Source organism: Meriones unguiculatus, chromosome 6 (genome assembly GCF_030254825.1).
Source record: "Meriones unguiculatus strain TT.TT164.6M chromosome 6, Bangor_MerUng_6.1, whole genome shotgun sequence".
NCBI lineage: Eukaryota > Metazoa > Chordata > Mammalia > Rodentia > Muridae > Meriones > Meriones unguiculatus.
In genome coordinates this window covers 69,817,911-69,840,831 of record NC_083354.1, presented here as the reverse complement: position 1 = coordinate 69,840,831, position 22,921 = coordinate 69,817,911, and the positions used below count along the sequence as shown (strand labels likewise).

At 38.6% G+C, this 22,921-nt stretch overlaps 1 protein-coding gene across 1 annotated transcript in view; it reads right to left on the bottom strand.

Annotated features, from left to right (window-relative positions):
* Positions 1–887: 887 nt before the first annotated feature.
* The window catches only part of Ankrd31 (ankyrin repeat domain 31), a 151,295-nt gene continuing 129,261 nt past the window's right edge, over positions 888–22,921 (bottom strand). Inside the window, 2 exon segments of the mRNA XM_060386149.1 lie at positions 888–926; positions 928–1,052. Of these exon segments, the coding sequence (XP_060242132.1) occupies positions 888–926; positions 928–1,052 (164 nt within the window).

Genomic DNA, 22,921 nt, shown 5'->3' with positions numbered 1-22,921 from the left:
ATTCTACTACTTAGAAAATGTTAACTTATTACTTGATGTGTATCAGTGTTTTGTTACATGCGTGCCTGTGCACGCGCATGCCTAGTGCCCACAGAGGCCAGAAGAGGCACTGGGTTTCCTGGGACTGCAGTTATATGGAGGGCTGTGAGCTAACACGTGGTTACTAGGCCTCTGAACACTCTCTAGCCTCCTAGTGAATTTTACTGCAATTTTCACTTTTCTAGACAATGAGAAGTAATAGAGTAAGAATGGCAGGCCAAAGCTTACTTGTGAGTCAGGGATAATGAAGGATAAGAATAATTTGCTTATCAAAATTTTAAGGAGTTTGAGAAAACTGATAAAGCTCTTGAGTATCTGACAAATGCTCATGACCATGTAGAAGTCAAAGGTTCATCCTTCAAAAGCAGTCAGCCACAGTCAACACTTGGCTAGCTTTCTGTTCTAATATCTGGGACCACCTATAACAATCTTACACAAAACTTAAATTTCCTTTATAATTTTATATTTTGATTTTAAGCTACATTTCAGAGTAAATGGGGGAAACATTCCAGGGTCTCTTCAGGGGTAATTATCTGTTGATCATTTATTTGTATCCTCAATTCCCTAACAGGAACTGTCACTCATGCATAGGTAAAGGCCATGAATGCAAGATTAATTTTAAGTTTATATCAATAAAAATAAAGCAAGAGACTCAATACAATCTTATCCAGAAATGCATTTATTTCAGGCAAAAAAGCACTAAACTTACCATAACAGTTTTCTTATTACAGTGAATACACATCTCCAGTAATAATTAGGTTAACAGGTTTATAATTAGTAATAATAGGTTATGATAGGCCCACCATATAAGATGGAAATCTTGATTACAAGAACAAATACTAAATAAGCTACCAAGAAAACAAGGCTTCAGAATGTCAGCTTCTTACATTCCACATAGAACTTCCAATGCTGCTCCATTATGTGGCACGGCAGAAGCTCTTGATCAGTGATTAGAAGTATTTCTTTTATCTGTAGATAATGGGGGATGCTTTGCATTGACTTTCTGGAGGTGCCTGCCAAAATATGCATTAAAATTAGAATAAGACTTTTATAATGTAAGATTTAAACATAGTTATTATATATCCTAGGATCCAGTTGTCCATGTCAGTGCATACTTGATAGGATTTCTGACCCGGACATTCATCACTCCACTTTTTGTACCTGAGACAAACCTATAGACCAAAAACTGACTGACGAGGGGGGAGGAGGAGAGGAAAGGGAAGGAAGAAGGGAGCAAGGGGGTAAGCATGAAAGTGTGGTGGGTGGGAAGGGGGAAGAGGTAAGAAGGAGAACTGTAATCTAAAATTATAGTAGAAAAAGCATGAAGAAAGCTTCTGAAGGTAGTTGAATTAAGGCCTCCTGTCTTCCAATTTGCAGTAAGTTGCGAATAAAGCATCTGTGAAGACTAAATGAGATTTTTCATGTGTACACTTAACACATTACTTGGCATATGGCAAACAAGAAGTAACTGTTGTTATTATGATCCCTATTAAATGCTGTTTTTAGGATGTTGTAGAATGGAAGACAGGTGACCAATTTCCTAGTCCTTCCTCTACCATACATGTGAAGTGTGGTCTCAGGGAAGTGCTACCACTTCTAGTTCTTTCATAAATGAGAGGGTTCCTTTGCCTCTGCCAGTTGAAATGGTCACTGATGTTAAAACTGGTTGCTGTAAGTTCCAATAGCTTCAGAGCTTGGCTATTTAAGTTATGTATTAATTAGGGAATCAAATCTTACTCCACAGAGACTTCCAATATGCTTTAACTTTCCCAAGGAAGTTTTAGTAGACATACCATATCGACCATTAATTTTATCCATATCCTTTGGATATAAATGTCTCATAAAAGCAGGTATTGTACAGGCAGTAGTGGTTTTGATGACCACCACCTGTCTATACTTCTCACCGTAATAGTCTCACCATAATAATCTCTTTCACCTTACTGGGTTCATGTTCTTTGGCCTGTATTTAGTCTCAATTTCTTGATTCATTTACATCTGCACCAATCAGCAGGCAATGAGTCAATGACAGGACCCTATCCATTTAGAGGGAGGTGAGATACAATGAGATTTCTGTTGAATCTTTGGGGAAAGTCATATCTAAATCCTCTTTTTCAAGCCTTGAATCAACAAGCAAACAGCCTTGGGTAATGAGAGGCTGTTAGGAAAGACCCAAATGTGTAAGTGGAGCTTTGAGATGCAGTGGCTTTTTTTTTTTTTTTCTTTAAAGATGGAGTCTCATGCATCTCAGGCCTGAAATCACTATGAGACAGAGGATTACACTGAACTTCTGATCCTCCTGCCTTAACTTTTTGAGCGGTAAGTGTAAAAAGTTTATGGGATTGGAGCTTAGAAGAGAAGAAACTTTATGTTTAGTCATGCTGTTTGAATCCCAGTTAAAATCTGCAGATCCCTCCCTGGGGCTTTATTGACACATCAATAAAATCCCATTTTCAGTTGTTTAAGTCAGTCTGAGTGGGTTTTAAACGGTTACTTACAGCCTGAGGTGAGAGCTTATTTAGTGAAGTACCCACTTGTCTTGTGACCATGAAGAGCTAAATTTGATTCCCCAGAACCCAGGAAAAAAAAATAAGGAAAAAGTAGGCTTAGAGGGTAGCGGTGCATCTTTGTGATGCAGAAAGTAGACAATGATGATGGGTAGATTTCGGGGGCTCACTGGCCACCCAACCAAGCTTCTTTGGCAAGTTCTGGGCCAATGAGACCTTATTGCAAACAACAACAACAACAACAAAGCAAAATAAAGAAAAAAAAACCAAAATAAAAAAACCAAGTAGATAGCAATTGAAGAACAATAGTCAAGGTTGCCTTCTGACTGTTCTCATGTGTACATGCACACCTGTGCCTACACCTACACCCTCCCCGCACCTGTTACTATAATTTAATACTATTTTACATTTTATAATGTTTCATAAATATATCCTCATATTAACTGTAGAGAGCAAAAGTCCTTGTGCACACAGGTAAGCACTGGAGAAGCCAGGAAAGTTACACTTGAAGGTATCCTTCAAAGGAAGATGTTTAACCTGACCTCCTCTTGGAATGCTGGGAATGGATGTAATTAACAATCTGGTGATCCTTTGCTGTCTGATGAGCCAGGCTCCACCTGTATCTCCCAGAATTTATGTTTTATTTGTCCCAGACCCTTTTCCCCTAATCTTGAGTACAACTTCAAGGCCATAAAATTCACCCTTATGAAAAAATGTCATTTGTACTTTACAACAGCCTAAGTGACTTCTATGTTATCTTAGGGTCAGACTAAATCCTGACCCCCACAGGCATTTTTACATCAGTCATTCTTCCTAGAGCATTGTTTCTAACTCAGTAAGAACCCATTTTATGGACAAAAGAGCTTCAGTGTAAACATGTCTTAAGCTTTGTTATACTCACTGGGGCTGAGTTAACTGTTAACTGAAAACTTTTTTACAAAATTTTGCTATACTTAAGTATGTCAAAATATATGAGCTGATGTCAGACTCTTTAAGTCTTGGCCCAGCACTGGTTACCTAAATTAGGCTGGACAGTTTCATTCTCCCCTCACCCAGTTTGTTTCCCTACAGTTACCTCCCACAATAAATCACTACATTCGAGATGTATGAAAAGCATACATGAACTAATGGGCTTTGGTAATCCTCCTGTAATTGGGACTATGGGCATGTATCACCACACCCTGTTTTCAGAAACAGAGAGATTGCTCAGACTAAACTCATAACAATAAGGCTTGTACTACCTGTTTTTACCTGCACCTAATTTATTTATGTTCTGTGCTTAACCCATCCATGACAGTTTATTTCTAATTTATTTTTTACTTCAGCCATGTGAATATACTTCTGCAGGAAGTACATACTTCTGTAAGCAAAATGACTAAGTTGGGGGTGTGTACATACTTCCCATTTCAGTCACTTCTGACAGAGTCCTCTTTTACACTACCAATATATGAATACCTGTGGTGCCTGTTTTCTCTTCCACATTCTTACTAATATTGCTAAGTATAAATTTTTAAAAGCTTTCCCACACTGGCTATACAAAATAAAAACTATTGTTTTCATTGATACCTTCCTGATAACTGTATAAGAAGAGCATCTTTCATATGGACTTAATGCCCTTTAAAATACCTAGACCTAGGAAGGGACCTATTAAAGAATCTGTTGGCAATAACCAATCAGATAGCAACCCAGAGTATGATATTAATTAGGTCAGTCTCCAAGCAGCTGGGTGTATGCACACATACCACATCAAGTTTATAATAGGATTTGAGATGGCACATTGCTATTACTATTTACCAGTTAATGCTTTGATAATAGCACATGTGTAATTATTTAGAGCTACACTGAAATAAATGCTAGAAGTACAGTTTTTATTATTAATTCCCACAATACTATATAAAACAGAAAGCAAAGTCAACAGGTTCATAACACTTAATTCAAACACAACTGAACTGATAACTGGAAAGCAAGAAAGAAGACCTGGGGTAAGATGATCAATCCTCACTTAGAAAGACAAATGGGATGGGCACTGGACATAGGAGAAAATAAGTAACAGGACAGGAGCCTACCATAGAGAGCCTCTGAAAGACCCTACCTAGCAGTGTATCAAAGCAGATACTAAGACTCATAACCAAACCTTCAGCAGAGTGCAGGGGATCATATGAAAGGAGGAGTTAGTATGACGTGGAGAGAATAGGAGCTCCACAAGGACCAAATATATCTGGGCACAGTGGTCTTACATGAGACTGTTTCTCCAACCAAGGACCATGTATGGATATAACCTAGAACCTCTGCTCGGATGTAGCCCATGGTAGCTCAGTAACCAACTGGTTTTTCCCTAGTAAGGGGAACAGCAGGCGAGGAGGTAGCCAGAGGACCTACCCTCAGGGGCCTCCTTCCTCATCAGGGTTTTACCCTCTGGAGTTTCTACAGCCTCTTAAATTAGCACTACCAGCTGTCAACCCATTAGTCAAAATACGAACCTGTGGTGACCATTCCACACTCCATCCACAGCACTGTAAAGAGCGAAAATACCAAATGAGAGAGTTAATTATCCTGTTTGCTATCCTGAATGAGATTTAAGCATCCTTCCTAGAGTACTCCTTAGTGTTTTGCTTCTTTAGCTCTGTAGATGGTTATTCTATATTATATGGCTAATATCCACTTATAAGTGAGTGTATACCATGCCTGTATTTCTATTTCTGGTTTGTCTCACTCAGGATGATCTCTTCTAGTTCCATCCATTTGCCTGCAAATTTCATGATTTCCTTGTTTTTAATTGCTGAGTAGTATTCTATTGTATAGATGCACCACAATTTTTGTATCCATTCCTCTGCTCAGGGACATCTAGGTTGTTTCCATATTCTGGCTATTACAAATAAAGCTGCTATGAACATAGTTGTGCATATGTCTTATTGAATAGTTGGGTATCTTTTTGGTATATGCCCAGGAGTGGTATAGCTGGATCTTGAGGTAGTGCTCTTCCCAATTTTCTGAGAAAGTGCCAGAATGATTTCCATAGTGGTTGTACAAGTTTGCATTTTCACCAGCAATGGAGGAGGGTTCCCCTTTTTTCACATCCTCTGAAGCATGTATTGTCACTTGAGTTTTTGATCTTAGCCATTCTGATGGGTGTAAGGTGAAATCTCAGAGTTGTTTTGATTTGCCTTTCCCTGATGACTAAGGATGTTGAACATTTCTTTAAGTGTTTCTCTGCTATTTGATATTACTCTGTTGAGAATTCTCTGCTTAGCTCTGTACCCCATTTTTTAATTGGATTATTTGGTTTGTTGGTGTATAATTTCTTGAGTCCTTTACCCTGTCAGTTGTAGGGTTGGTGAAGATCTTTTCCCAGTCTGTAAGATGTTTTGTGTTGATGATAATGTCCTTTGCTTTACAGAAGCTTTTCAACTATCACAAGGTCCCATTTATTAATTGTAGATCTTAGAGCCTGAGCTGTTGGTGTTCTGTTCAGGAATTCCCCTGTGCTAATGAGTTTGAAGGTCTACCCCACTTTTTCTTTTAACAGACTTAGTGTGTCTGGTTTTATGTTGAGATTTTTGATCCATGTGGACTTCTAGTTAGACCAGCACCATTTGTTGATGATGTGATCGTTTTTCCATTGTATGGTTTTGGCATCTTTGTCAAAATCAGGTGTCCATAGGTGTGTGGAGTTATTTCTGAGTATTCGATTCTATTCCGTTGATCCACCAGCCTGTTTCTGTGTCAGTACCATGCAGTTTTTATTACTGTTGCTCTATAGCACAACTTGAGATCAGAGATGGAGATAATTCCAGTAGATCTTTTACTGTAGAAGATTATTTTAGCTATTCTGGGTTTCTTGTTATTCTATATGAAGTTGAGAATTTTTCTTTCAAGGTCTGTAAAGACTTGTGTTGGTAATTTGATGGGAATTGCATTGAATCTGTAGATTGCTTTTTGCAGACTGACCATTTTTATGTTAATCTGGCCAAGCTATGAGCATGGGAGACCACTCCATCTTCTAATATCTTCTTCTATTTCTTTCTTCAGAGACTTGAAGTTCTTTTTCATACAAGTTTTTGACTTGCTTAGTTAGAGTTACACCAAGGTACTTTATTCTTTTGCGGCTATTGTGAAAGGTGTTGTTTTCCTAATTTCTTTCTCATCCCATTTGTCTTTTGCATAAAGGAGGGGTTCTGATTTTTTTTTTTTTTTAGTTAATTTTCTATCCAGCCACTTTGCTGAAGGTATTTATTAGCTGTAGGATTCCCTGGTAGAATTTTTTGGGGTCACTCATGTATACAATCATATCATCTGTAAATAGTGATACTTTGACTTCTTCCTTTCTGATTTGAATCCCCTTGATCTCCTTTAATGGTCATATTGTTCTAGCAAGGACTTCAAGATCTATGTTGAAGAGATATGGAGAGTGTGGTCAGCCCTGCCTTGTCCATGATTTCAGTGGGACTGATTTAAGTTTCTCTCCGTTTAGTTTGATGTTGGCTATAGGATTGCTGTATATTGTCTTTACTATGTTTAGTTATGTGCCTTGAATCCCTGATCTATCCAGGAGTGTTGGATTTTATCAAATGATTTTTTCAGCATCTAAGGAGATGATCAGTGGTTTTTCTCCTTCAGTTTTTTTTTTATATGGTGGATTACATTGATGGATTTCTGTATATTGAACCACCCCTGCATATCTGGGATGAAGCCTATTTGGTCATGGTGGATGATATCTTTTATGTGTTCTTGGATTCAGTTTGTAAGCATTTTACTGAGTATTTTTGTGTCAATGTTCATAAGTGAGATTGGTCTGAAGTTCTCTTTCTTCATTGGATCCTTGTGTGTTTGAGGTATCAAGGTGACTGTGGCCTCATAGAATGAGGTTGGTAATGTTCCTTCTGTTTCTATTTTGTGGAATAGTTTGAAGAGAATTGGTGTTAGCTCTTCTTTGAAGGTCTGGTAGAATTTTGTGCTGAAACTACCTGGCCCTGTGTAGTTTTTATATGTATTTTCAAATGGCCTTTTAGTATTAGTTGTCCTGTTCCTACTCTTACATCCCCCTATTTAACCCTATTCTAGTTTCCCTTTGTTTCATAACAATATATTTTCTTTTCTCCAATGATCATGTGTTGTTTTTTTCTTTCAGTCTCTTTATATAGTGGATGACACTTATTAATTTACATGTGTATGTTGAACCATCCATGTACCTCTGAGAAAGTCAACTTGTCCATGGTGGATAACCCTTTTGATGTGTTGCTGGGTTCATTTGCAAGTATTTTGTTGTTGTTGTATTCCTTTTTATTTCATTAGTTGGTATTCTTGTTTTAATTTAATATTATTTATATATTTATTTAGTACAATTTATTCACTTTGTATCCCTGCTGCAGCCCCCTCCCTCGACTCTTCCCAGGCCCACCTACCCTCCTTCTTCTCCCCCTATGCTCTTTCCCTAGTTTCCTGACAGAGGAGGACCTCCTCCCCTTCTTTCTGATCCTAGCTTATCACGTATCTTCTAGGCTGGCTGCATCATCTTCCTCTGTGGCCTGGCAAGGTTGCACCCCCAAGGGATGGTGATCAAAGAGCCAGCTACTAAGTTCATGTCAGAGACAGCCCCTGTTCCCCTTATTAGGGAACCCACTTGGAAACTGAGCAGCCAATGTGCTTCCTTTAAACAGGGGGCTAATATCCAGAATATATAAAGAACTGAAGAAGTTAACACCAATAAACCAAGTAATCCAATTAAAAAATGGGGTACAGAGCTAAACAGAGAACTCTCAACAGAGGAATATCGAATGGCAGAGCAACACTTAAAGAAATGCTAAACAGCCTTAGTCATTCAGGAAATGCAAATAAAAATGACCCTAAGATTTCACCTAACCCCTATCAGAATGGCTAAGATAAAGAAAACTCAAGGGCTGATGCATGGTGGAGAGGATGCGGAGAAAGGGGAACCCTCCTCCATTGCTGGTGGGAATTTAACTTTGTATAATCACTTTGGAAATCAATTTGGAGCTTCCTCAAAAAAATTTGGAATAGTGCTACCTCAAGATCCAACTCAGGTATACACCCAAAAGGTGCCCCACCATTCAATAAGGACATTTGCTTAACCATGTTTGCAGCAGCTCTATTATAATACCCAGAATCCGGAAACCTAAATTTTCCTCAATGGAGGAATGGATACAAAAAGTGTGGTACATTTACACAATGGAATACTACTCGGCAATTAAAAACAAGGAAATCATGAAATTTGCAGGCAAACGGTGGGAACTAGAAAAGATCATCTGAGTGAGGTAACCCAGAAGCAGAAAGACACATATGATATATACTCACTTATAAATAGATATTAGCCATATGATATAGGATAAAAATACTAAAATCTATAGTCCTAAAGAAGCTAAACAATAAGGAGGAGCCTAGGGAAGACACTTAATCCTCATTCAGAAGGGCAAACAGGATAGACATCAGAAGTAGAAGACGAGGAACAGGACAGGAACCTTCCACAGAGGACCTCAGAAAGACTCTACCCACTAGGGTATCGAAGGAGATACTGAGACTCAGAGCCAGATTTTGGGCAGAGTGCCAGAATCCTTATGGAAGAAGGGGGAGATAGAAAGACCTGGAGGGGACAGGAACTCCATAAGGAGACCAACAGAGCCAAAAAACCTGGGCCCAGGTGGGCCTGCAGAAACTGATACTCCAATGAAGGACCATGCATGTAGAGGACCTAGACCCCCTGTTCAAAGGACATTTGCAAATATTTTATTGGGAATTTTGCAGCCATGTTCATAAGGTACATTTATCCATAGTTTTCTTCCTTCCTTCTTTCCTTCCATTGGTTTGGTCTTTGTGGGGGTTTGGTATCAGGATAATAGAGGCCTTGTAAAGGAATTAAGAAACGTTGCTTTATTTTCTGTATTGTGAAATGATTTGAGGATTGTATTCATTCTTTTGAGGTCTGGCAGATTTCTGCAATGAATCTATTTGGCCCTGGGCTATTTATTTATTATTTATCTTTGGCTGAGTGAGGGAATTTGGTGTACCTTGATAGGCATTCCCTTTTTCAGATTGGAGAAATTTTCTTCAATGACTTCGTTTAAAAAATATTTTCTGTGTCTTTTACCTGGGTTTTTTTTCTTCCTTCCTCTATCCGTTATTGCTAGATTTAGTTTTTTCACAGTGCCCCACAGTTCTGTATATTTTGTGTATATTTCTAGATCTTTTTAGAAAGATCTTTTTATTTTCTTTGTCTGAGCTATCCATTTCTTCTACATTGCCTTCAATACCCAAGATTCTCACATTCATATCTTGTAATCTGTTTACATCCTAAATCTCTCATTTCCAGTTTGATTTCAGTTTGGTTTTCTTTAGTGGTTCTACTTATTTGTTAAATTCTACTTTCATGTCTTGAATTGTTTTCATTATTTCATTCAACTGTTTCCTGCCCCTCTTCCCCCCAAACTTTATGAAGGATTTATTCATGTCCTCCTTGAGGTTCTCAACATACTTATAATTGCTATTTTAGAGTGCTTGTGTTGTGCTTCAGCTAATTTGCATTTTTTTTTTCTGGGCCAATTGGGTTACATCCTTCTGGAAGACTCGTATTATCTTGGCTGTTCATGGTTGTGTTTTTGTGCTGGGATCTAGGTACCTGGGGTTGTGATGGTTAAGCTATTTTTTGGTACTGACACCTAGTTTTACCTTTGCTGGATGTGTGTTCTGTTCATTGATTGTTATTGCCCTCTATGGATCCTAGGGAAGCATGATTAGCTACTGGGTCTTTGGTCAGGTCAGTAAGTAGTAGAAATACATGGGAGCAGCTTTGGAAGAAAGGCTGAGAGGGGGCCCTAGAAAGAGCTATGGAGACTAGAGTCTGTATCAAGAGGTTGTAGTACCCAGGGATGCAGGAGGGTGAGAGGAGAGGCTCCTGCAAGCAAGCTGCTACAGGACAAAGAGTAAATCTGGAAAGAGTGCAATAGATGACAGGAAGGATAATGAAAATCACTTGAATCCCGTCCTAGTGTGGCCATTAAGGTCCCTGGTAGAATGTGTTTCTGAGGACTAGTTCCTGACACAAAGGAATAGTGATGGGTTAAAAGACAAAGCTAAGAGGGCCTTTGACAAAGTGCTAAGCTGGGTCTGCATCAGAGTCCCCAGGGAATGGAAGTAGGGTGGGAGGAGGGGCTCCTGCAGGCAAGCTGCTATAGGACTAAAAATATATCTGGAGAGATTTTTTTAAAATTTTATTTTTCAAGATCTGATTATCATTTATTTATTTTTTTTACTCTTAATGGCTTCCTTTTGACCGGATTCAGACTAAGTAGAAGCACTCAGTGAGGACAGCCCATGTCTCTTGCTAATCTATTCCAGGCTTACTTTATCATCTTGGTCAAGAGTTTAGTTTCTTCTGCAGCCGCCTCCATGTTTTTCTTAGTGTAGTGTTTGTTCAGAGCAGTATGTTGGCGTTGCAGTTGCAGGACAGTGAAGTAGCAGATGTTTTGACCCTGCGCTTCTTACCTTCTTTGTATAAAGGCTTTCTTACAATATATTGGTAGGTACTATCTTCTTCAGTGAAAAGCTCTTGGATTGTTTTAGCTTTTTTGAGCCCTATGAAGCACAGTAGTATTCTATCCTATTGTATGCTATTCTATTCTATTTATTTATTTATTTATTTATTTATTTATTTGTCTTACATGTTTGCACAAGGATATCCTTCTTGTGTAATATCCTTCTCTCCATTTTTTTTTTTTTTACAATAACCAAGTTGAAGATGCTCAGATTGGCATCCACAATACATCCATGAACAGACTTGTGCTTCCTGTCTCCAGTTCTTGGTCTATAACAAGAACATACTCTGATGAAAGGCATGATACCTTGCTTCATGAGAAGACCTTGTTTGTCATTCTCACCACGGATTCAGACAACCCAGTCCTTCTACTCTTCACCCAGAACATCAACAGCAACTTCTATGACCATGTGCTTCTCATAGAAAGTACCAAATTTGTACTCAATGTTCACTTTAATGAGTTTCTGACAGCCAGTAGCTAGGAGGAGGAGATACTTAGTTTTATCTTGATATAGCTGACTAGGAGGTATCACAAAAAAGAGCTTGAGAGATCTTAATGGAGGACAGAAAGTGAAAAATCACCTATCTGAGCCCCAGATTACTGAGTTTTCAGCTTTTATCTTTGTCCATGTCTCAGGTGTGTCTTGTAGATACTGGCTTTTTCTCCTGTCTGTTTTATTCCCTTTTCTTTCCTAGGTAACCAATAAAAACCCAGGCTGTATCTTAGTTTCTGAATTTGTTTCTGTGCTCTAATAATATTGCATATTTGTCTAGCACCTTTGATACTTAAATCCTTGTACAAATATGTAAGAAAAAAATAATAAAAAATGAAAGAGCTGGGCATGGTGGAGCACACCTGCAATTCCAGCACCTGGGGAGGCAGAGGCAGGCAGATCTCTATGAGTTTGGGGCCAGCCTGGTCTACAAAGTGAGTACAGGACAGCCAAGGCTACACAGAGAAATCCTGTCTTGAAAAACCAAAAAAAAAAAAAAGAATCCAAAGTAGTTAGGTAGTAGATTTTTCTTTTCTTAATTTAATAACTAACTCATTTATAATACTCAATATAATGTTTTAAACATGAGCTTTAACAAAAGCTTTCCCACCAATCTAGTCTATACTTTAACTCCTACTACCCTGACTAGGGCCATGAAGAGAGAAAGGGGCAGATTAGGGGACTATGAGAAGAACACATATAAAAAGATCTGTCTTGGAACAGAATACTGTCCCACACGAGAGTTTATTTTCACTTTAGCCCTGACATTCATTTGAGATGAGGAAGGAAGAAATCAGATACTAGTAAATGCTTAAATGCAATGTCTTTTATAAAAGATCTTGTCTTGGGTCCACTAGGAAATGCTCCTAGTCACATAAAAACTAAGAAAAACTTAGAAAAACTAAGCTGTTGTGTTGACAGTAGTATGAATTGACATGTAAAATACTAATTCTAGAGATATCTCTGCTGCTCCACAGACATTCATGAAGTCCAACAATATGTGCTACTCATTTTTTCCTTCTGTAACTATCACAGTCTTAACTGTGGAAAGGATTATGTGGAATCATGTTCAGAAGTTTAGTTATATGAAATGAGCCAGACACTTGCTAGCTTTGAAGTATGAAGGTAAGGAGGACTGGACTGGGGTTGGGGGGCAGGGATTCAGAACATGGCTGCTCTGGCAAGAGATCACATCCAAAGATCTTTTAGGTCTGTGTGATCTGGCTGGAATACAAACACACCTTTAATCCAAGAGACAGAGGCAAGCAGATCTGAGTTCAAGTACAAGGTCTGCCTGGTATCAGATAAAATAGAGTTTAGGTCCAGGTGTGGTGTTACAGGCCTTTAATCTGAAATGATGAAGGTAAAGTTAGTTTGTAGAAGGAAGCACCATTTTTTGAAAGTGATTGAGTGGCAGAAAAAGTGATGAATCAGAGAAAGATTTGCAGAATAGGACATGACCAACTCTCATGAGAGAGTAAAGGGAGCAACACAGAGAATGAGAGGGTAGAGGCAGTTTTACTGGGAGAGTTTACAGAGAGAGGTTGAATGAGAGAACAAGCTAGACACAGGTGAAGACAGAATAAGCCAGAGAATAAGGAGGCAGAAGATTAGGAAAGATTATTGGAGTTAGTTTGAGGCCAAGCAGAGCAATTCAGAGTCCGAGAGAAAGGCCAGATTGAGTAAGTTAGCCGGAGAGGAGTTTGAGCCAAGCAGCTGAGTTGAGCCAGCCAGCCCAGAGCTCAGTAAGAACAAGAAAGGGTGAGCTTATTCAGCGTAAGTCTCAGAGGCTGAAAACATTCTAGGCCTAGGTTCAATTGTATGAAGGCTAGAAGCTTCCAAGACTAAGCCTAGGTTAGGAGCAGGAGGCAGTAAGCCTCTGGGACAATTCAGGCGAATAAAAGCGCCTTGTATAGGTGCTGCTTATGCTCATATGCAACAATAGCATATGTAGTATTATAAACAAATTATTAAAGAAAAGAAAAATCTCCCTGTCTCATCTTACATGTTTGTACAAAGAACAAAGTATCAGAAAATATTAGTGGAGGGTTAAAAAAGAAATCCTGTTTTTGAAAGAATTTTTTTGTGACTAGAGAAAGAAAAAGTTAGGATCCCGAGAAGTGATTCAATCCCTTCTTGGGTCAAATGTTGAATATTTTTATAATGATGACCAAAGCTGCCTTACTGATAGCTTCATGACTGCAATCACCTGGTTGGGAGACATCTTGCCTTTTAATTTTCATTTCTACTGAAATATAATTCTTAAACAGGGTTGCTGGCCTGTGAGGCTATAAAAAAATAGGAGCACATATATGTGGATACTTAATACTTATTGTTGTGTCTCCTCTCCAACAAGGACTGTGTAGCTAAGGAACTATTATGTCCATGAATGGGGTGGGGAAAAATACATTTTCTTCAGGTAAGATTACCATACGTTATATATTCTGTAAGTATGTTCTAACTGAATTGCTAGATTCACTAACTAGGCAAAATCATGCATATGCAATTTTTATGTTAACTAGTTACGAGAATTAATACTTTAGCTGGTATTTTAATTTGGTTAGGTTGAAAGCAATTTTTATTTTTGGCTCCCCCCAATGTTTTAATTGTTTCCATTTAATAGATTAAAAGCAAAATCATCAGATTTGTTCTAACTCAGCTTCTGAAACTTCACTAATCCATCAGCTCTTTTCATTTAACCCATTTTACATCTCTAGCTCTTAGATTTATTAACTATATACCAGGCCCAATGTTCCTGTTTGCACATGGGTTCTTTTCCGATTGTGGAATTTTAAACTTAAGACTTCTAGGACTTGTATAAGCCAAGCACTACATTCCATTAGGACTGGTAAATGGAACTTAGATTACTCTGGGACTAGGCGGAAGGTACCACATTAGACTTACATGTGCATTTAATTCTAATGAGCTCTATTTACTCCCAGGACTTCTGACATTTGGATTTTTGTTATTTTTCCCTTACATCAACTAACCAGCTGTCTGACACCACCTGTATGTTTGCTGTAGTAGGGCTTCTGGATATCTTCCAAAGGCCTTTATGTGGATGGCATTGAGAGGTGGTGGTGAACGCTCTGAAAGGTGGGGCCTTGAGTTAAGGGAGGCCCGTAGGCTATTGAAGACATGCCCTGGATACCGTGTGACCATATCCTCCTCCATCTTTTGCTTCCTGGCTATGCTACACATGAAGTTTAAAAAAAAAAAGTCACCCCATGTTCCTGTTATAGCGTACCTACTTTTCCACAGGCCTAAAATAATTAATTGATTAAATTACTGGCTACTAGTGACTAACCCAATATTAGCTCTTCTCTTTCATAGAGTCTAGAAGGTAGAGCTCAAGGTTCCAAGCTTCCAATCAAGGCTTGGTGTTTCTAGAGGTCAGCTCTTATCTTGAAGCTATCTAGGAACCAGCCACAGCCCATCTCAAAATGAAGACAGCCCTATTATTCTTATAATTTGGGAAATTCCAAGGACGTAAGGAGGTCTGTGCCAGGAACCAGAGACAAAAAACCAATTTTTTTTCTATAATAACTCAGAATGATAAACATAATTTAAACTATTAAACTATTAACAAAACAATCAACAATTATTAGAACAGACGGATTGACTCTTGGTCTTCACTGTGAACTTGACAAGATAAAAAGGAGCATAGGAGAAGAAGAGGGAGGGGATGGAGGAGGTAACTACAGCTGGGCTACAAAGCGAATACACTTTATTAATAAAAATAAAGTAAAATTAAAAATTAAAAAATAAATAAAAGATTTCAAAAAATTATATATATGAGTTACCTAGAATGTGTGTTACAGTGTTTCCGGAGAGAATGAAATCACCAGGGCTCTGACCTAATGAATATTAACACCTTGATGTGTTCATGAAATGATGGTGTTTCTGGGAGATGGTGTTTCTGAAAGACTAGGAATTTGTGCCTTAGGGGAAGCAGGCCACAGGGGTCTATCCTGGAATGGGGTTGAGGCTATATCTTTCTCTGGCATGTTTGAATTCCCTGCTTCATGTCCATCATGTGACAAAGCAGACCCTTCCCCACATGCTCCTGCTACAGTGATGCTTTGATGCTTTGCACATGAGACCCGAAGTATTTGTGAGCTAAAATCAACTTAAGCCTTAGTGTGTGTGTGTGTGTGTATGAGTGAGAGAGAGAGGGAGGGGGAAGAGAGAGAGAGAGAGAGAGAGAGAAAGAGAGAGGGAGAGACACACAGACAGAGTCCTAAAATCTAATCCAAAGTTTCTTAAAATTATTGGGATTGGAGTATTTGATTTTAAATGTGAAGTGTTCAGGCTTTTGTGCATTTGATAAAATATAAAAAGATTCCCAGAATGTTATTATAAAGAAGTAAATGGTAATTTATATATATTGACTTCTTGGAGGGCTGTAGATAAGGCAAATCTTCATGCATATATATATTCCAATTTATGAATTAGGTTAAAGTAGTGTTAATCATGATACATGAATGTGAAACTATGACAAAACAATACAAAATAATTCAGGATTGTAAATAAGAGCTGAAATAAACAACCTTGATATTATTATTAAGTACCTCTCTTCCTTTGGCTTGGTTCTTAACCACATAAAACACAAGCACTTGTGCGTGTATTGGCTTTATCATGCATTTTCATAGAGAAAGGAAGCACAACAGTAGCACTGAAGAGAACTCCATTTTTTCAAGTCGTTTTAAAAATTACATTATCAGTAGATTAAAGACGATTTTATTATAATTTGGAAAAGCATGCTATTATTTTTTTTCCTGGAAAAGCACATTCTGTTTCTAAATGATAAACAAGGTCTCAGTTCTCTATGAAATATGTAATTAATGTGTTACAGCGATGTTCTAAAACATCTTAGACAGTGTTCTCTTCTTAAACACGATCAGCTTAATATTGATGTTTTGAGTGTCCTGGTACTGTACTGATAGGAAACCTAAGTATGTATTGAGACAGGGTCTCACTGTATAGTCCAGGCTTGCTTTGAGTTTGTAGTCCTGCCTTGGCCTCCTGATTGCTAGAATTGTAGGTGTGCATCACTACACCTGTCTTGAAGAAAGTCTTAAAATGGCCAGATCAAACTTTTAAAATACTATTTTCATGATTTAAGATTCTCTTAATACCATGAGTCAAATATGGTACATACATATATGTATGCATGCATACATATAATTATATTAAGGAAGCTGCTGTTTGTTTATAAAATGTTATAGATGTCATCTAATTTTATAAGTTTGGGAGAAAATGATGAGCAAAGCTGAAGACACTTTGTGATTTCTCATAAAGAGGAAGAGAGAGAGGAAATATGACAGTGAATGTGAGCATTCTCTAATTTCTGGCTGAGGCAATGGAAACGACCATTGCCTTTACTGACCTCACAATTAGAAACAGCAGTTCTAGCTGAAAAAGGGGATGCTGACTGGGCTTTCAAGATGGGCCAGTAGGTAAAGGCACTGAACCTGAGGACTTGAGTTTTATTCTCTGAACCACATGGTAAGTGGAGTGAACTGATTGCTGCAAGTTGTCCACTGACTACCACATGCTCACTGTGGCATGCATGTATGTGCACATATGTGCATACACATATATACACAATAAATACATATTTTAAAAGAGGTAATACGAACTATAATCATAGTTATTATTTGTTGAATTCCTTACCTCAAATTCTATTATAGTTTTTGAGATTTTGACAAGCCTACTTACGAAGATCATCCAACTAAATCTAGTTTTAAAACAGGGTCCTTGGGATCACATCCATGCTTGCATTCATTTATTCATACATTCAGTGAATATTATTCAATGGTATTTATTGGAAGTTGTGGTGTGGTGAACATTGGGGATTAAAAGGAGTAAGAGCCTATAAAAATCTCTTTGAACTCAAAGACCTCTTCAATCTCAGAAGAAAAAGCCATGTAACCAGCAATTATTTATAACAGAAAATGATAGGCATAAGGTCTGAAATTCTATTTGCAGTGTGTTATATACTTCTTATAAAAGAAGGTGAAAAACAGTCTCAGCTTTTCCTCTTCCAGATGTTGCTTCTTAAATACCAATTTACTTAGCTTTTATACCAGTCACTGATGCAAAACACTTCTAAAATTAAAGGGAATGCTACTAAGTTTTTCTAGATTTGATATTGTTTTGCTCAAATCTAAAAAAATATAGCCATTCTAGCAGTAAGAAGTATAAATTGCTCTTTCTAATTTCCCCCTTTCGTCCTCTCCCCAAAATGCTCTCTGAAGACTGGTCACTGGAAACACAGGTATACAGATATTGCTTATGATCTGGAGTGGGCTCATGAAAGCCCACACAGGCTGCTCTGGTCTTCTCAACAGTATCAAAGCTATGTCTTTATTTTCCTAACTTATTTTGATATGCAAGGAAGGAGAAACTCTTGTGAGTTTCTCTTGTACTTTGGTTAAAGCACTTTATATTTTTCTAACTTATACTGTCAGACCATACAACAGGGACACAAGAATCCTAATCAAGAAAATTGAAATAAAACTCCAACAGCAGTGTATGTAGCATGTCTGCAAGGGTCTGCTTGTGTATTTATAGGCTCAGACCAAGGTAGCAAGAAGTTAGATGGCACCCTGTTACCTCGATAGCTTCCAAATTAGCATACACATTTTTTAAAGTATCTGGAGGAAATAAAATCAGGATTTTAGAAAGAAATTAATAGTAAGACTGTGTCTATACTATATACAACAGGGGACAAATTTAGGAAGCAGATGGCTTTCAGGATATAAAGAAGAAAGTTCTTCTTTGATATCCAGGTTAGAGACTAGGAGGAGAAAGGTTTGCTGGAAATTGCTGTGAACATGATGTATAGATATATGTGGGCTAGGGTAGAGGGGTGGAGACAGAGGGGGAGCGAGGAAGGAGTGAGCACAATCATAGGAGACACTGACATAGCAATTCCGCTATGAAATTATCTTTTGCATAAGAAATGAAATACTTAAAAAATAAAAAGAAAGAAATGAAATGAAATACTACTACTCATCCAAAATCTACAGTCAGGCTGTAATATGAGACACTTAAAAATAATGGTTACTAGGCCTGACTCCATACTACAGTAGTAGTCATGGTCAGTGTGCTGGCTATTCTCTGTCATCTTGACACAAACTAGAGTCACCTCAAAAGAGGGAACCTCAGCTGAGGAACTAGCTCCATCATACTGGCTTGGAGGCATGTCTGTGGGGCACTTTCTTCATTGTTGATTAATGTAGGAGGGTTTTGCCCACCACGGACTGTGCCCCCTTAGAGGGTATGTGGTCCAGGACTGTGTAAGAAAGCAGGCTAAGCCAGTCATGAAACACAAGCCAGAAGCCAGCCTTCCTCTTTGGTCTCTTCTTCAGTTCTTGCCTCCAGATTTTTGTCATAAGTTTGCCTGGTAGAGGACTATAACCCATAAGCCAAAACAAACAAACAAACAAACAAACAAACAAGCAAAACAAAAACCCCTTTTCTCTCCTATATTTCTTTTGCTCATTGTTCCATCACAGTAACAGAGATGCAAATTAGGATAGTCTGGAACCGAACACCATAGTTGCTATAAGAACTAGTTCCTTAAGCCTTTAATTCCCCATGTTCATGAATGTAATCTCCCAGACCAAGTTTCTCCCAAATGACAGAATGTTCTTATGAAAGCTGTCTTTACAAAGCTGGAAGAAGGTATCTAACTATGATGACGGTACTTGCCTTAGCTTGGGTTTCTACTACGCTCTGAAACACCGTGACAAAATTGCAAGTTGGGGAGGAAAGGGTTTATCTGGCTTACACTTCCATCAAAGGAAGTCAAGACAGGGACTCAAGCAGGACTGGAACCTGATAGCAGGAGCTGATGCAGAGGCCATAGAGAGATGCTGCTTATTGGTTTGCTCTCCAGAGTTTCTCACTCTGCTTTCTAATAGATCCCTAAACTACCAGCCCAGTGATGGCCTCACCCACAATGGGCTGGGTCCCTCTCTACTGAGCATTAATTATGAAAATACCTTATAGTCTTGTGTACAGCCTAGTTTATTTTTTTTTACAGCCTAGTTTTTTTTTTTATTTATTTTATCAGTTACATTTTATTAACTCTGTATCCCAGCCGTGTCCCGATCCCTCATTCCCTCCCAGTCCCTCCCTCCCTCCCTCATCTCCACCGTGCCCCTTTCCAAGTCCACTGATGGGGGGGACCTCCTCCCCATTCATCTGATCCTGTTTTATCAGGTATCTTCAGGACTGGCTGCAAAGCCCTCCTCTGTGGCCTAACAGGACTGCTCCTCCCTTCGGGGGTGGGGAGACCAAAGAGCCAGTCATTGAGTTCCTGTTAGAAATAGTCCTTGTTCCCCTCACTTTGGGAAACCAATTGGTTACTGAGCTACCACAGGCTACATCTGAGTGGAGGTTCTAGGTTATATCCATACATGGTCCTTGGTTGAATGTCAGTCTCAGAAAAGACCCTGTGCCCAGATATATTTGGTCCTTGTGGAGCTCCTATCCTTTCCCCATCAGACTAACTCCCCTTCTTTCTTATGATTCCCTGTACTCTGCCAAAGGTTTGGTCATGAGTCTTTGCTTTGAAAACACTGCTAGTTAGACTCTTCCAGATGCGCTCAGTAGACTCCTGTCATACGTTCAATGCACATCCCATCTGTCTTTCTAAACGAGGATTGATCATCTTACCCCATGTCCGCTCAATTGATTATATTTTTTAGGTGTATAGATTTCATTATGTTTATCATATCTTATAGGTCTATATAAGTGAGTATATCCCATGTTTGTCTTTCTCCTTCTGGGATATTTCACTCAGAATGATCTTTTCTAGATCCCACCATTTGCCTGCAAATTTCATGATTTCCTCCTTTTTGATTGCTGAGTAGTATTCCATTGTATAAAAATACCACAATTTCTGTACCCATTCCTCCGTTGATGGACATCTGGGTTGTTTCCAGGTTCTGGCTATTACAAATAGAGCTGCTATAAACATGGTTGAGCAAGTGTCCTTTTTGTGTACTTGAACAAACTTTGGGTATATACCTAGCAGTGGTATAGCTGGGTCTGGAGGAAGCACTATTCCTATTTGTCTTAGAAAGCGCCAGATAGCTTTCCAGAGTGGTTGTACCAGTTTACATTCCCACCAGCAGTGGAGGAGGGTTCCCCTTTCTCCACAACCTCTCCAGCATGTGTTATCGCTTGAGTTTTTCATCTTAGCCATTCTGATGGGTGTAAGGTGATATCTCAGGGTCGTTTTGATTTGCATTTCCCTGATGGCTAATGAGGATGAGCATTTCTTTAAGTGTTTTTCTGCCATTCGATATTCCTCTGTCGAGAATTCTCTGTTTAGCTCTGTTCCCCATTTTTTAATTGGATTACTTGGATTGCTGCTTTTCAGCTTCTTTAGTTCTTTGTATATACTGGATATTAGTCCTCTGTCAGATAAAGGGTTAGTGAAGATTCTTTCCCAATCTGTAGGCAGTCGTTTTGTTTTGATGACGGTATCCTTTGCTTTACAGAAACTTTTCAGTTTCATGAGGTCCCATTTATTGATTGTTGCTCTTAGAGCCTGTGCTGTTGGTGTTCTGTTCAGGAAGTTGTCTCCTGTGCCAATGAGTTCTATACAGCCTAGTTTTATAGAGGTATTTTTCTCAGTTGAGACCCCATCCTCTCAGATGACTTTACCTTGTGTCAAGCTTACATATAACTAGCCATCACAGTATTTTTTGAGACAGGATCCTAAGAGGTTAAGATGGATTAAGAAAAAGCTAGGAAAGAGAAGCAGTTTGAGTTATGTAGCTCTATTATCAGAAAAGTGATAATTCCAGAGAGTCCCAGGTAGGACAACAGGAATCCTGTTTAGTTCTTGGCCTTATTCATCACAATGACATCATTTTCTGCTGTGCAGCACCCCTCTGCCTAGGTTGTCCCTAACTGGTCTGAGGGATGCTGTGATAGAAGGAGGGGCACTGTAGCAGAGGAGAGCAACATAATGTTAGTTATATCTGATTTCAGGACTGTGTTTTTGCTCTTTCATAATCAAAGTCAAGGTGTGACACTCATTTGTGAGACTGCATCTTTAGTATTTTCAGGATAATATTATCTCCATTTGATAAGGAGTATTAGCTCAATAAATAAAGGTTCATTTTAGCACAAGTTTTCAGAAAATATGTGAATGTAAGTATTTGGGAAGGAAAAGTACTTTTTCCTTTGTGTGATAATTTAAAAACACACTCAGTGATTTTAGAATAGATTCAGATAAAGGAATTAATTATAAAAGATAATGTCATCTAAAAATTTCCTAGAAGCAAAAAAATAACTTTTTCTGAAAGTTAGATGAAGTTTAAACCCAGGGAAAAAAGCATGGCGTGAGGGCTCTAAGGGAGACCTAAGGTATTCTAGAGCAAAATCCGTTAAAGCTACTTCTACAGGAAATCGTGTTACATGGATATTGTATGTGGACTGAATACCATTCACTGCTCACCCCTTGCATCTTTTTTTAGCTTTTCTCTCATTTTGTCATTTTTAAGACGTCACATATGAACTGGGGAACTTTAGTACCAAAATCAAGTCTCTCATAGTCTATCTAGTTTCCCCTTCCTCCCCACTTAAAAAAAAAGAAAAAAAGAAAAAAACAAACAAACAAAAAAAATAAATCACAAAGTCCCATTTAACGTCAAAACCTTCGTCCAACTTGTTGCTTTCTCCCTGAAGACCTATACAAACCCAGGCAAGATTAGTGAACAGGGGTTCAGGCCGGGAAGAAAAAGGTTTTGAATGTCAAAATAGGTCCCCCCCCCCCCCCCCCCGCCCCAAAAGCCAAGTCCAGCAACAATTCTCTGAGGGAGACGGGCTGAACTATGCGGGAGACTGAAAGGAAGGTGCACTTGTGTGGCCACCTGGGGGAGCTGCTGGTTGCGGGTCACCCTCCCCAACGCCATTGGCAGAGGCTCTGGGAGGCCCACGGGTGCCCCCTGGCGTTGAAGAGGTAATGTAGTCACAGTGACAAAGTTAGATTAAAAGGCACTAAGTTGCTTCTGTAAACGGTTACTGCTTTTTTTTTTTTTCTTTTGTGATTTGGCACTTAAGGCTTAAGCCAAAAAAAAAAAAAAAAAAAAAAAAGGCATCTACTGACAAATATGGGACCCTGTTATGCATGGTTAAGTGGGCTATGAAATGGAGGGAGGGAGTTTCAAGCCAGAAGCCACTGACAAATTGACTTTCAGAAATTGGAGAGCAAAAAGTTTGTCACTGCACATCAATATAAAAAAAGCTTATTTAACTTATCAAAACGTATTTATTGCTAAACTATGCTTTTTTTGTTAATTTTGTTCATATTT